Source organism: Panthera uncia (assembly GCF_023721935.1).
Source record: "Panthera uncia isolate 11264 chromosome A1 unlocalized genomic scaffold, Puncia_PCG_1.0 HiC_scaffold_17, whole genome shotgun sequence".
In the NCBI taxonomy this organism is placed as follows: Eukaryota; Metazoa; Chordata; class Mammalia; order Carnivora; family Felidae; genus Panthera; species Panthera uncia.
The window spans coordinates 148,773,089-148,788,435 of NW_026057577.1; the positions used below are offsets into that span (position 1 = coordinate 148,773,089).

Here is a 15,347-nt window from a genome sequence, read left to right on the forward strand (position 1 = left end):
TCATTCGGCTCAGGTCATGATCTTACGGTCTATGGGTTCGAGCCCCATGTCTGGCTCTGTAATGACAGCTCAGAGCCTGGAGCCTACTTCAGGTTCTGTGTCTCCCTCTCTCTCTGCCTGTCCCCTGCTTGCACTCTCTCTCTCTCTCCCTCTCTCTCAAAAATAAATAAACATTTTTAAAAAGTCCTAATAGATATAAAACTACTTTTTAATTCTTAAGGTTACAGAACTCAAAAAATTGACTCTGCACGGAGCTCACTGCCCGGCGTGCTTTTTACGTTATGATGTTGGATCCACGTACCAAAGCTGTAATTCTTCTCCATGGAGTAATACTTACTAAAGAAATGACCTGAATAAATGTGTACATTTTCAATTTAACGAAAATCCACGGAGTCAGATTGAGCCCTGCCGTGCCCTTTCCCATTTGATGTAGTCACCGCAGCAAATGACTCATCTGAGATACTCTTCGTCTATTCGTGCCTCCCTGAGTCATTCTGTCCATTCATTCATTCACAGTTGCTGAACACGCAGCATCATCTACCTGCCAGGCTGGCGAAGCGGAGACAGGAGTGTCCCCAGTGGTCTCCACGGTGGGAGCCGCATGTGAAACCGCTCTGCAGATTTCACAAAAAGTGTTACAAACAGCAGGTGCTACCATTACCACTGCCGTGATTGTTACCACTGTTCCTATCACTGTCCCTCGTTTTGCCACTCAGCACACACAACTCCTCTGCACATCTCCTGGGTGTATTTCCTATTTCCTCAATGTGATCAGAAGCTACTTCACCGGCCACACGAAAAGTTCAGAGCGCCAGCTTCCTGTCTCTTGTGTGATGTCCTCTAAATGTCGAGTGCTCCAGAAGGGGCTGACAGTTTCCTGGAGGTTAATTCTATTAGGAGCGGGACTCCCTTTCATCCAAGCCTACAGCCCATCTCCCTCCTCCCATCCAGAGTCCCACTTGCAATTAAAAAGCTTTCATCTTGTTTGGGAAAAAAAGTACTTTTTCCATCTTGACCCGGTGCTAGTGATGAAAGGCGGTATTAATTGACTCCTAAGGAAAAAAAAAAAAAAGGAAATGCTGATCCCTGCTGACACTGAAGATGCGTCTCAGATGGATCCAGTTTACCTTTTGTGAGACCCACCACCTGCATCTACGGGCATTGCCAGTGCGCGTGCTTCGGCTGCTCATCTAACACTGAGCCGCTCAGCCCTCGCTGACTTAAATATTTCTTACCTTGACTGTTTAATTAAATTCAGGTATGGTTCAGGGGACAGCAAGAGCCTCATTTCGCTAAAATAATGAGAGTTTTGAAGTTTTAACTCTAGCAGTCTATTAAAAACACAATTATGACTTAACTGAAAGGTTCATAAAATATAGGGGCAATTTTCCAGGTACTGAAAAAGTCAATCATTACCTATAATGGTGAAGGGATCAGAAGCAGGATATAAGCTTCATTTTCAGGTCATCAGTTTACATGGCCAAGTGTGCAGGGCTCCGTGGGGGTCCACTAAAGACAGGTGCATGCATTCGCATGCACACACACACACACACACAGACGCTGTGGACAGGTCGAGACGGCATGGCCTCTCATGGGATGGAGGGGTCAGTTTTACAACAACTGAATCACAAACACTGCCTTTTGCAGATCTTGTGATTTGCAAGTAAAATCAGGGTGAACGTAAAAAAAAAAAATAGAAAAATGACAATTCCTGGTTGTGCATTTTCTGGGAGAAAGTTCCGGGAGAGCCGTCGTGCAGCAGGAAGACACCTGTGTTCCCACTGCCGGTGCTCACGCTAATGGGGACAAGGGCAGGAAGTCAGCAGGTGCAGCACATGGGCCTCGGTAAAGGAACAAAACCCTCACGGGGATGCCTTGACCTGAGGCAGTTTACAGAATCACTAGCCCAAGAAACCTTAGTTACGAATGGCAGTTTCTGTAAGTAACTGATGGGAATGTTTTGTTGTGCAGGAACAAATGTAAAATGTTCGTGCAGAAAGATGCCAGCTGTTGCTAAGTGCTGCCGTCCAGCAGCAGCGTCTGTCTGTCCAAGCCCCAGGCTCACCACTCACTCAGGACGCCGTCCCGTTTCAAAACCGACAACGCTGGGCGAACGGGAATGTGGGCAGAGGGCCAGTTCCTACCAGCTCCAACGCCTGGTCCGAGCTGCCCTCCCCAAACTCTGCCTGGGGCACTGATCACCTAACATCTCTGCAAGTTACAAAAGGGATGGAAGAAGGCAAAACTCCAGGGTAACTAGTTGATAATACGAGGCCTCGTCACTATCGCCCCCAATAGGAACCGACCGGGGAAGGAGAGCTGTGCACGGGACTCAAGTTCAGAACAGGACGGAGGAGAGGGGGCTGATACAAGTGTGTGCAATCGTACACGCACGTACGAGACGTAAAGGAAGAGCAGAGAAAGGACGGTCGGAATGCGGGAATTTCCACGGCTTTCGACTGTGCACAGCCAGGCACCAAAACAGAAACATAACAAGTACCCAAGGGACAGCACGTCTCACCTGTCGGTGACATTCTCACCGGATATATGTGAGGCCCCTACAGACCTGACCCAATGATCAGTGTTTCTGTGGCAATTGTCCACTAGGGAGAACAGACTGGGTTTCACTCTCCCACACGGGTGACTTACTTGTGTCCAGACTCATGGGCAATGGTGAAGGCCAGTCCAAGCCCTGTGTCTTCATTAATCGTACAGCTGCGGTATTTACTGCACATTCCACTGATGGGCGCAAATCCTGCGGGACACAGACATCAAAGGAATATACAGCAGCACTGTTGCAGTCAAACAAAGAGGGTGTATTGTGTAAGTGTATGAGTCCTCCGTCCTTTCCAGAAGTGTGGTTCGCACCTGCGTGTGGTGAAATCTGGGACGCTCCTGGACAAGCGCATTAAGGGGTCTTGGCAACGCGAGCGGGAGGGATCTTCTCTCCGCATGGAAAACAAATCATGGCTCCAAGTGGTGTTCACATCCCAGGTTACGATAATGGGGGCCAAGGAGAAAAGGGGATTCACGGCAGGCGAAGGAGAATTTCTACATTTGTCTATAAACGTCTGTGTTCTAGAAAGCCCAAATAAAAAAGTGCTATACGGTGTAGGTGCATCAGGAGGTCCCCAAGACCAGCCCAGGTTCAAGGACTCGCCAGGGGGATTCACAGGACTCAGGCTTTGTCAAACTCACAGGTATAGTTTCATACGGATAGCAAAGGATGAGAACCAAATCTTCCAAGAGAACAGGTGCATGGGGAGAGGTGTGGCAGAAACCAGGCACGAGCTGCCAGAGCCCTCTCCCGGTGGATCCACAGAGGACACACCTAATTCCCCCCAGCAACCTGTGGCTGTCTCATCAGAGACCAGGGCCCAGGGGTTTTATCCGGGGCTCATCACATAGCACCCCAGCCTGGCACACGGACCCAAACTCCGGACTCCCAGAAGGAAGGCAGACATGCCGTGCAAGCCCCGTTATCTGGACAAGCAGTGTAGACACAGCAGGCCAGCTCATCAAGCACGGTGGTGGGAACCCTGGTTCTCAGAGGCCAGCCTTGTCGGCAGGCCTTTTCAGGAACGAGCAGTCACGATGAACCTCTTTCTGCTGAGTTCTATCTCAATAAGATCCCGGGAAGAAATGAAGAATTAGAAAGAAAAGACAGGAGTTCTTGAATCTGTAAGGGACTTTTCCTTAGGAAGTAATCACTTGGCGAATAAACGTACACTTTGATGCGTGGCCAGAGTGCCTAGAGGGCAGCACATCTATTCTCTGCACTCGGGCTCAGTATGGCACCTGCGTGTTCCTCCAGACTCCACAGGAGGGTCTTACCCAGGGTGTCGCAGGGCTCATTCTTCCAGGAACATATGTCCAGACCGGTCAGCAAGATGGCGTGGTCATGGCGTGTCCCGTCTTTGCCCATCAAGCCAGACTGCCACTGGCAGAAGCTGCTTAAGGTGTGGTCCGCGTGGTGGCTGATCACAAGCCCCGGCTGCGGGAGACAGACCAAGACCCCATGAGGAGAGAGAGAAAACGCCTTTCAACGCACCTGTTACCCCTCCGCCATCACAGCGGCCTACCATTAACTCAGATTTCAAAGACACACAGGGATCGGGATGGTCTCCAAGCTAATCCATCTGTTTCATGGATTAACATGCAAAGGCCGGTGGCTTGTATAAAACCTGCACGGAGGGACGCCTGGGTGGCTCAGTCGGTTGGGCGTCCGACTTCGGCTCAGGTCACGATCTCGTGGTCTGTGAGTTTAAGCCCCGCGTCGGGCTCTGGGCTGACGGCTCAGAGCCTGGAGCCTGTTTCGGATTCTGTGTCTCCCTCTCTCTCTGACCCTCCCCTGCTCGTGCCCTGTCTCTCTCTCTGTCTCAAAAGTAAATAAATGCTAAAAAAAAAAACGTTGAAAAAAAATTTTAAAAAAGGGGCGCCTGGGTGGCGCAGTCGGTTAAGCGTCCGACTTCAGCCAGGTCACGATCTCGCGGTCCGTGAGTTCGAGTCCCGCGTCGGGCTCTGGGCTGATGGCTCAGAGCCTGGAGCCTGTTTCCGATTCTGTGTCTCCCTCTCTCTGACCCTCCCCTGTTCATGCTCTGTCTCTCTCTGTCCCAAAAATAAATAAAAAAAAAAACGTTGAAAAAAAAAAAGTAAATAAATGCTAAAAAAAAATTAAAAAAAAAACCTGCATGGATTCTGGACAGACGCTTCTGTTCCCTTCTGTAGTTCTGCACAGACCCGGCCGGGATGCACTGAGCTGACCTTGAATGCATTTTCAATGCCCCAAGAAAGACTACTTTTGTGCATAAATGTCTGCATCAAAGTCTTTGTAAAACACCTTGTAAAATTATCTCAGGCAAGAGAATCATTTCTCTGCGACTCTGAACATGCACGGAAAAACACTCAGCTGATTTCACAACCAAGTTGGGCGAGTGGGATTTCCAACTGATAACTCACTCTTAGCCATTTATTATTACAGCGTTAAATCAAGTCACTTCCCTACCAAAGCAACATGCTTATGAGGAAGGTCCGGTCAACCGGTAAAGCACTATTTCTAGAAGACAGACTGGAACTAGAAAGAAACTGGGCAGGATACATCCCACCTTACGCATATACACCACGTTCTCACAGAGCGACAGTGAAATATTAGAGTGAAGGCCACCCGAACGCTTGGGAAATTCAGAAATCAGGGTTGGGGGCGGGGGGTGCAGCAGGAACCACCAGAGACGGCTGCACGGAGTTATTTGAACTATTTACTGGGACGCTGTTTTTTTTCCTGTGGCTCGGTCACAGAAAGCCAGGTTAAACAGCTTGGTTCCAGGAAACTCGGGAGAAGCATTCATGACTAGATATTGGGTTAAATTCTGTGTCGCTCAGTCACTGAATAGGTTTTCTCTTTCCTTGCTTATTTTGTCTTTCCGGAGAGTCAAAGCCAGCTAAGCTAAATGCTGTGTGTGTACCAGCACTGGGACATGCCTCACATTCTTCAGCCGCTGATTTCCAGGAACACTGCATGCATCAAAGTTAACACAGGTGTACGATCAAAAGATAACCTCGCTTATTCTTTGCAGCTTGGATGAAGTCCAAGGTGAAAACGATTTAATACAAGGAATAATTAACCTGTCACTTGAGACGCCCCGCCAGTTCTGCACCCCCTCCCCAGACGCTCACTCACACAAAGACAATGCAGTTGTATCTTTCTGACCATTCCGGCTAGAAACAGGCTTGTCCACGCAGGCCCCCCACTCTGCCCAGAACAGGAGAAATGCCCCAGAAGCTTACAGTCTGGAGGCATCTCAGGTCTTACGAATGGTCTTAGGTTTCATCTAAAAAAAATTCTTTGTTTTATAAATAAGAAAACTGGGGCTACCAGGAAACCCTGCTAAGATAGCAGCAAGGTGCAGGGCTCTCTCCTCCTAGGCGGAGTCCATCATCAGCCTGAAGCAAGAGAAGGGGGAGCCTTGGAAGGCTGAGACACCCCCATTAGCTGTGCCACAAAACGTCCATATGCAACGTCCCTGAGAACTGAAGGGCCCACCCGTGCATTTACACAGGGACTCTGGAACGCAGGCAAAGGAGATGCTTTTACCCACTGTGACCAAGGTCCGGCATAATTCGGTGTTTGTATGCAAGAGAGAAATGCACTTGACATCCAGACTCTACGAAAATACAACCCGGTGGCCCAAGGCAGTGGGGGTGAGCACGGTCAGTCTGAGGAGTTGGGAGGAGACAGAGTAAAACAAAATGCTGACAGTACGATCTCACTGCCAGGTGGGAGGGCGGTTTTGGTGTTCTAGCAACACGCAAAAAGGGCTCAGTCCCACCTGGGACCCTAAAAGCTCACGGTGGGGACGTGGCTAAAGACGCACTTTCCACTGTCTCCCCAGTGTTTCCCACCCATATATTTAAGGCAGTTCTCCTGTTCTACTTTTCTAATAAGACTCCTAAAAACAGTCCTTACCACCTCTGCACTCACACGCACACCCACGTGCACAGACACACACGTGCGCACGCACACAAAATTCAAATCATCATGAAGGGAACTGATAAGAAACTCACTGCGTGAGACACAAAACGCTTTTTGTTCCCGAGGGAAAGGAAAGTCAGGAATCCACAGAATGATCCCATTAAGGAAAATGGGGCATCGCTTTACATTCATTTTTCTGGGAGAAAAGAAGCTGGTTTCAAAGACAGAATACCTGGTCTTCCTCTAGAAGAATCAGGCCTACAACTGCGATGTTGATGTTTCCTCCTATCGTTCCATCTTTGAACAAAGCAGACACCTGAAAAAGACAGGCATTCCCCGTCAGTCCCCACATGTGACGTTCCCCCAGCCCCCAGAGTCCTGCTGGAGAAGGCCGGTCCCTGTGGTCTTGTGACACAGTCACAGTCAAAGTCAATGCTGACTTTCTTATACTGCTAGACAGGTATAGAAATCTCTCATGGCCAGGCAGACCAATCGTTAAATCTTTATCATTAGTGCCTGGTAGTAAGAGCTGAAGTTTGGGGAGGCAGGTTCTGCCTCTTATGGAACACCACTGAGGTGTTCCACGAGGCTCCGAGGTGATAAAAGCTCTCAGGTGGACACAACAGAGCGTTCTAGCGATGACGGCTGGGGCATGCATTCCCCTTGCTTTCCCAGGGAGGGCCTCCGGAGGAGCTCCCAAGAGAAATGCTTGGGAAGAGACCCAGAAGATCCAAGAAAGAGAAGGCCTAAGTGTGGAAAGAAAATGGCCGAGGAAAGGTGCCCACGAGGGGTACGACAACAGCAGACGTTGGTGGCTGTTCAGGGTGACGAGTGAGGGCCCCTCGAGCTGGTTCGGCACCGACGTGCAGAATACTGGAACGGCTCGACAAAACAGAAGCAACATTGGCACAAACCAGAGCCCTGACGTCCTCAGCCCCTGGACGCGCAGTGGCAGGTGTCTCGATGCCACTGCCCCCTCCATCCCCTGGGGGATGAGAAACCACGTGGGGCGGGCGGCCAGAAGGGATGCTAGCAGGAATACCCACGCGCTGAGCTGGAACAGAAGGTGTGTTTTCAAAACACCGTCATCCCCACTAATTTTCAAAACACACTCAGGCGACCCAAGATCTTGTCTTCCGTGAACCAGATGTCACTGAGTCTACGCCACCCAAGTGGGGCTTAGATGCCTCTCGTCGCTGCTCCTCGTTACAACAAGCTGCCGATCTGGGACACGGGACTGTTTACCCGGGATGGCAGTCTACGGGGTTGGATGCTTTTCTGCCTCTAGATGACATGATGCATATTCGATACTTAAACACTAATGCTCCTAAAGAGATGGGCATTTCTATACCGGCATCTAAAATCACACGCAATGCTGACAGGCAGGTTTACTGCGCTGAACTGTCTCGGGGTCCCCGTACAGATTTCTGGTAAATGAAGACCTTGGCCCCCTCAAACCGTGCTGCCCGCTTGCAGAGAGGGCCAGTCTGTTCCCTGGAGTTCTGAACACGGCTCTTTGACGGGAGCATGTGAAGAGTGAAGGGCTCATCACAGATAAAACCCATCTCTTGTGCCTGAGACACAGACCCACGCCCATTAGGTGGGATCACACACGACTTTGACAAGAAGGAGCTTCCTACCATGTTGAGTATCGTCAGCACGTAGGTGGTGATGTTCTCGTGGCCGTGCGTCTGCGTCATCTTCCTGTCGACCACCACCAGCGTCTCCACATTCAGCTCCTCGTTCCTATGGGACTTGAGAAGAGAGCGCTTGTGCCTGCAGCAAGACGCATACTCGTCGGGCAGGACGAAAAGGTCTCCCTCGGGAGGCTGGGGCATGTCTACGGAGGGAATGTCCGGGAAGAAACGAAAGCAAAAGTCGTCACCCCAAACCAGCGGTGGAACTGGGTATGCCCACCCTGGGTTTTCACAACGAAAGTTCACGACGTGAGCCACGTCACCCTTACGACTTTGTGACACAAAACCGGCGTTAACGTGAAACTCGCATGTAAGTGAAGTTCATACAACCTAGGTGTGATGGAAACCATCGCTAGGTCTACCTCTCTATAATTTTGCCCCGACTTAAAACAAAAAGAGAGGGCACCTTGGCTTTCACGTGCTCGTCTCTAGAAGCACGATGTTCAAAGACCATTCGCGTAAAGATGCGTCAGACGGGCTCCGCACGAGACTTACGGACCACAAAGCGGAACGATAGCTACCAGGCAGTTCCTTGCATCATTGTCATATTTGAAAAATGTTAATGACCTCTTTTTAAAGGTCATTCCCAAGTCTGGACGCGTCACTGGTCTATCTGTCGTGTTTCAAATGGGTTTACGAACTTGGTGACACAGATCTACTCCACGGCAGAGCCGAATTTCCTAGAAAGCACCATAAATATTTACCTCGCTTAATTACAAGACAAAATACACTCTGTCCCCTTGGCACCGTTTAAAAATCGTTTGGGCATTTATAATCAGGGAGCTAACACTATGTTAAAAATGAGTCAGCTTTGTGGACGCCCCAGAAAAAGTGGTTAGAGTCCTTTCATGTGAAAGTGGACTTCAAAACACCCACATGTATGGGTGGCACTAATTCAAAGCCATGCCAACTCTGTTCATGGACCGCACCTTCAGAAGATGCCATTTTTTTTGGCTGGTACCCACATCTGGCGCATATTTTCTCTTTGCTAAGATACTTTCAAACATAAGTGAACCCTGTGGAAGCTAATAATGATTCTGGCAAAGTTCTTAAAGCACCAATCGCATGCCACCGACACTGATGCAATTAGAGAGGCCTGACTCCACCCTCAGAGCTCTCTCTACTGGCGTAGAGATAGGCTCCGGGTAGGAATGGGCCACCGAGGCACAGGGGAGGCACGGAGCAACCTGCTCGCAGCCCCTCCCAGAGCACAAGGTCCCAGAGCAGCATGGTCCCAGAGCACAAGGTTAATCCTCACCATTGATTTTAAGCAAATCAATCTGCCTGCGATTGCCATTTCCCACAGGTGCCTAAACACACGCCAAAAAAATTCCCATTTTCTGAGCCAGAGACTCCAATGGGAAAAATCTTCATTAAACGTGAACCCCACTGAGCCAGAAGGCTGGGACTCCTCCAAGCACATCCAGAGCCCCATGAGCAACACGGAAAGATCCAGGCACAGACAGCAGAGGTCCCGAGAATTAAATGTTTCAGCCCGGAAGCCGCGCGTGTCACCTGTGCCCGCCCGCCACTAAGCCACCAAGTGCTCACGGAACTGCCATACGCCCAGCAGGGAAGGGATGGAAATATCTGGCAAACCGAACTGCACCACAAGGGTCACTAATGTCTTCTAAGAGGCATTTTGTGGCACTCTGCGTCTCTAGTTCTGTTATGAAAACAAGAGCCACTTTTCCCTCCCATTTTTCAGATAAAAAACTTCTTGTGCAGTGTTTCCAAATGACTGACTGCCCTGCCCCAATCACCCCCGCCCCCGAGATTCCGAAGAACCCGTCCAGGCAGCACACAGCTGCACACGCATACACACACACACACAGGCACAGCCACGGCAAACAGGATGACTTCACTGTGTGCCGAGCTGTGCCCTAGGTGTCACTGGCCTGCACGGCTCTGATGACCCCCCTTCATTTCAGCAGGGTCCACACCGCTGGATTTTCTCAGGACCCGCTACAACATCGGCTTTGAACTCTAGTGTGGCCTGTCGAAGAGGGAAGGACAGCCCTGCCAGGATCCAGGCGCTTGGCTTTTTGTCCCTGACACGGGATCCGTCCCGGACCGAGCCCTGCCGGCACGAATTCTGGCTCTGACCTTGTCCGTGCCTGAGGCCCGCCTCTTGGTCCCGACCCTGCCCGGTCCCATCCCCTGCCACCTCCCCCCCCCCCCCCCCCCCCTCCCCCCCCCCCCCCGCCCCGCCAGCACCTGTGTATCCCCCCCCCCCCCCCCCGCTTCTCCCTGTCTACGCAGCCAGAGCAGCTGATGCTGACAAGTGCGTCCTGTTCTGACACCACTCAACCTCGGTCTCCCCGATGTTCTCAGACTCCGTTCACCTCTCGCCGTCCCCAGACCCACTCTTCCTGCAGACCGAGCCCACCGACTTAGGCGATTTGGACTTGAGTTTCTCACTTGAACAGAGCATCAGGCTTTTCTTCGCGGGCTAATAGGGGTCCAGATGATACACAGGTGCTGACAGTTTAATGGTACTTTCTGTGCCGCTGTAAGAACCAAGTGATTTGGGGCCATCTACACTATTCCACCTGCAGCATGACCTTCTCTGTTTTAGGGTGCCGGGCACAGCAGCCAAAGAAACCGGCAGGGGAAGACGGGCTTCGCAGAGCCCCACTGGGGGCAAGTTTAACAAAGTGGTGCTGGCGGGGAAGGTGAGGGAAGCCAGGACAATTCCAGAGAACACTGAACTGCGAGAGGCTCCCACGTGAAGTGCAGATATCACATCACCTCTGAAGCGTTCACCACACAACAAAGGATTCCACAAAGCGCTGGTGATAAACGACAGCTAAATTACGGCACGTGGAGCCTGTCCCTTTGATGCGGTGGTGTAAAATATATAAACGTGTACGGAGATAAATTACCTCGCAGAAAACTATGTGGGCTCTCATAAATCTAGACCTCCAAACCATAGAATTACTGAGCAGACATGCCGGGGTCCCTTTGAAGACTTCCAGTGGATTCTGCATTTCTGGGCGGTACGTCATCTCACCTGCCCAGGGAACAGGTCTGGGGAACAAAAACACCCACCGCTATCTGTCCGTCCCCCACGAGGGGCGTTTGCAAACGAACACACAGACGATGGAACCAACACGTAAGTCCGGCCAGGATCGCCCACTGATTCCACCTCGCGGCCGGACGACTTGCAAGAACATTTGAACATTTTGTGGGCGCACGTAAATGCCCGAAAGGTTAAACGCACGCAAAGAATCGCCCTTACATACATTTCTTGCGTCTGCCACAGAAATGTCGCTTTTGCGGGTGCTGGAGGGTCGAGCCGCCGTGAAGGTGCGGGGTCCCCGGTTCCCGATCCCTCTGGGTCACGACCGCCTGGGGAGCCCCCGGAGCCCGCTCGTCCGCGGATCTCTTGTACAGTATGTGGGAGGGGGGCCCAGCCCCGGTGGCGTCCCCGGGTGTCCCCGCCAGCTGGGAAGGAAGCGGCTTCAGGAAGTAATCGGCTTCTTGTGTTCTTATCATGCCCGACTGGAAACAGAGAGGAAGAAAGAAAGGGCGGTTACACCTCCTGACCAGACGACGTCCGGGATGCCAGCATCACTTCTGTCTCATTCCTTCCCAAGCACCTGTTCCTCCCCCGTGGCTGAGGGCGAGGACGGGAAAGACCCTGAACTCTTCCCATCCGCATCCTCGTACAAGCTCCACGACGTGACTCCAGGAACACAGGGGGCTCCCAGCGCACGAACGGGGGTTCCTTTAACCCAGATCACGGAGGAGAGAGCTCACGTGCACAACACAGACTCAGATGTTAGTGTGGGTGCTGGAGGGGGAGGGTCCCACACAAGAAGATCAAATTGCAAGCCTAACAGTCATTTGCAGAACTCCTTTCAAACTTGACCGTGGTGTAACACTGGGTGTAGAGGCGTGCAACTTAAAATTAATCCAGAAGAGGGGCGCCTGGGGGGCTCAGCCGGTTAAGCATCGGACTTCAGCTCAGGTCATGATCTCACAGTTCATGGGTTCGAACCCCGCATCGGGCTCTGTGCTAACGGCTCGGAGCCTGGAGCCTGCCTCGGATTCTGGGTCTCCCTCTCTCTCTCCCCCTCCCCCACTCATGCCCTCTTTCTGTCTCTCAAATAAACATAAAGAAATTTTTTTTTAAATTAATCCAGAGGAAAGCACAAGACAATTTACTTAGGGTAGCAGGAAGGCCTTTCTAAGCAAGGTATTACGGAAATAGGAAAAATCTAACTCATAAAAACACTAAAAGACATCTGTAGAACAAAAGTAGTGTTCAAAAACACTAAAAGTATTCTAAAGGAGGCAAAATTGAGGGACTGCTTTTTACCTTTTAGAGTGACAAATATTTTTAAAAAAAATCTTAATGTTTTTATTTATTTTTGAAGGAGAGAGAGACAGAACATAAGCAGGGGAGGGGCAGAGAGAGAGAGAGGGAGGCACAGAATCCGAAGCAAGCTCCAGGCTCCGAGCTGTCAGCACAGAGCCCGATGCGGGGCTCGGACTCACAAACGGTGAGATCAGACCTAAGCCGAAGTCGGACGCTTAACCGACTGAGCAACCCAGGCGCCCCTAGAGTGACAGATATTTTTAAAACCTGATAGTAACAAGTGCTGGAGAATCCATGGCAAAGTATGGTTCTGGAAAAGTGGTCACTGGGGCACAGCCAGGAGGCAGCCGCCATGGTTTCCCGCCACATCCACCAGCACTGAAAATGTGCCATCAGGTCTAAGGAGTTAGCCTTTTGGAATTCTTCCCAATGCTTCGTATAGGCACCTCCCCAACACGGACCAATATAAATGACCGTATAAGTGCAGCATTGTGTGTAAGAGCACAAAACAGAAAATAATAAAAATAAATCATTTAAAGGCTTACCAATTAATTCAGGGTAATGGTTTTATTTTTTTTTTTATTTTTTTTTAATTTTTAAAATTTTTTTTATTTTTTATTTTATTTTTTTTAATTTTTTTTAACATTTATTTATTTTTGAGACAGAGAGAGACAGAGCATGAACAGAGGAGGGGCAGAGAGAGAGGGAGACACAGAATCTGAAACAGGCTCCAGGCTCTGAGCTGTCAGCACAGAGCCCGACGTGGGGCTCGAACTCACAGACCGTGAGATCATGACCTGAGCCGAAGTTGGACGCTTAACCAACTAAGCCACCCAGGCGCCCCTCAGGGTAATGTTTTTAAAGTATATTTGTATATTTGAAGAGAACAGAAGATTAAAAAAAGATCAGATAATTATGTGCTGATGATAATCATAATTATTATACATAATTAAACATTTTTTTCTCAAGTTCCTGAGACTGTGGATAACATCTTCTGTATAATACCTTATTGAAATTTTTTTAAGTTTATTTATTTTGAGAGAGAGAGAGTGAGTGCATGAAAGCTGGGAGGGACAGAGGGAGAAGGAGGGAGAGAATCTGAAGCAGGCTCCACGCTGTCAGCAAAGAGCCCAATGTGGGGCTCGATCCCATGAAGCGTGAGATCATGACCTGAGCCGAAATCAAGAGTCGAACACTTAGAGGACTGAGCCACTCAGGTGCCCTTATGATGCCTTATCTACATCACTGACTGCAATTCTGTTTTAGGGGTATCGTATTACTCTCTTCTCAAGGGTGAGGACAGAGAACTACAGTGGTTCACTTCTGTTTCCAAGGCAACCCGGCTAGGAAATAGAGTTGGCATTTGAGCAAAATCAGAGTCAGTTCAGAACCTGCGCTTCGACGGTTTATACTTCGAGGGTTTCCAAAAAGGATTAAATTTATACAGTGTATAATAGATGCTGCGATCCCAAGCACGTCCATTTTAAAAAGCATGGTCTGCACATAGAGAACCTCCCTGGAAGAAGTGAGAGCCATCGCGGGTGGCCATGGGCGGCTGTCTTTGGGGAGAAGACTGCAGGAGGGACCCTGCTTGCATCTTCGTACCTTTCTGCACCACTCAAGTTTTTAGAATCCGTGTGTTTTCTTACATAAGTAAGAAACTTATGTTCTTAAGTAAGTAAGTCAGTGGCACTGCTGGATTATGGGGTTAGAGACAATTTTTTGCACCCCTTCTAAATGTTATTCAATATCGCCCTGATTTGAGAAGACGATGAATTGTCTCTGCAGAACTGTCCAGCTGTCACTTAGAACTCTCTGATGCTAAACCGCCAGCCTTACAATCGGGCTGATTTTTCCCAAAGTCACTTTGATAATTTCCTACACCGAGCTGGACGCTGATTAGGTACTCAAAGAGGTTGATGCACGCGTCCCTGTTCTCAGTGTGCCTCTGATTTAGGAGCCCGAGGCTGAATCTCATTTAGGGGGGTTGCTGTGTGAGCCTGGAAGTCTGCGGACTGTGGGATGACAGTGTGGGGTGGGGGGCAGGAGCACTTCTTAGATCTTGGGTAAAGGGACAGATGGGACTCTAGGGAACAGTAGGGTTGGGGGTGGGAGAGAAAAAGGAAAGGGGAGACCAGCTGATTGGACATTCAGAGATTAAGCGTTGGCCCTAGAGTCCCTGCTGGTGGGGGAGAGGGTACACTGGGTGAATTATCAAGGAAGCCATCAGCACCGTAGGGGGTAGACCCCCGGGTCCAGGTACCACCTGGCAGTGGAAAGGAAAAATGCCTGGAATTTTTGTCCTGCATCACAAGGGGGAGGCAGCTCTCCCGCAGGGCTCTCTGGGAATGACCTGGGAATCTCTGTGTCCTCTAGACCTCCACCTGCTGAAGTTAACAGTTCTATCAAGGAATAGACAAACGTGGGACTGCAGAACGGCCAAGGCCCGCGGGCTTACATCGCGTTTGCATCTAAATTAAACCCAGACCAGCAGGAGGAATCGGCATGTGCTCAACACGACCCAACGGCTCTTCCACACTTTAGAAGGTAACCAGTTCATGTATTAAAGTTAAAAAAAAAAAAAAAAGAATGCAGTTTTCATCTTAAAGAAACCTTCTCTGATATGTGAACTGCTCCTTGTCTCTCTAATCACCCCTCAGAGACCATCAGCTCCTGGAGAATGCGCAGGTGTCCCTGGAGCCCCAGCTGAGTCCCACACCCTGGCATTCACCATCCACGGCAATAATGCGACCTGTGTGACTTCCGAGGGTTTACTCAGCCTCTCTGTGCTGCGTTGTCATCTAGAAGTGGGGATGGGGCTAGCTGCCTGCCAGGACTTCGTAGCTCACCAATTAAT

General features: G+C 50.1%; 1 protein-coding gene across 1 annotated transcript; it reads right to left on the reverse strand.

Annotated features, from left to right (window-relative positions):
• Positions 1-2,645: 2,645 nt before the first annotated feature.
• Positions 2,646-8,307, reverse strand: ADAMTS16 (ADAM metallopeptidase with thrombospondin type 1 motif 16). The gene is made up of 5 exons (XM_049648929.1): positions 8,110-8,307; positions 7,862-7,983; positions 6,702-6,867; positions 3,835-3,994; positions 2,646-2,755 (listed from the first exon to the last, which is right to left on the reverse strand). The coding sequence occupies exons 1-5, from the start codon at positions 8,305-8,307 to the stop codon at positions 2,646-2,648; spliced, it is 756 nt and encodes a 251-aa protein (XP_049504886.1).
• Positions 8,308-15,347: the final 7,040 nt, after the last annotated feature.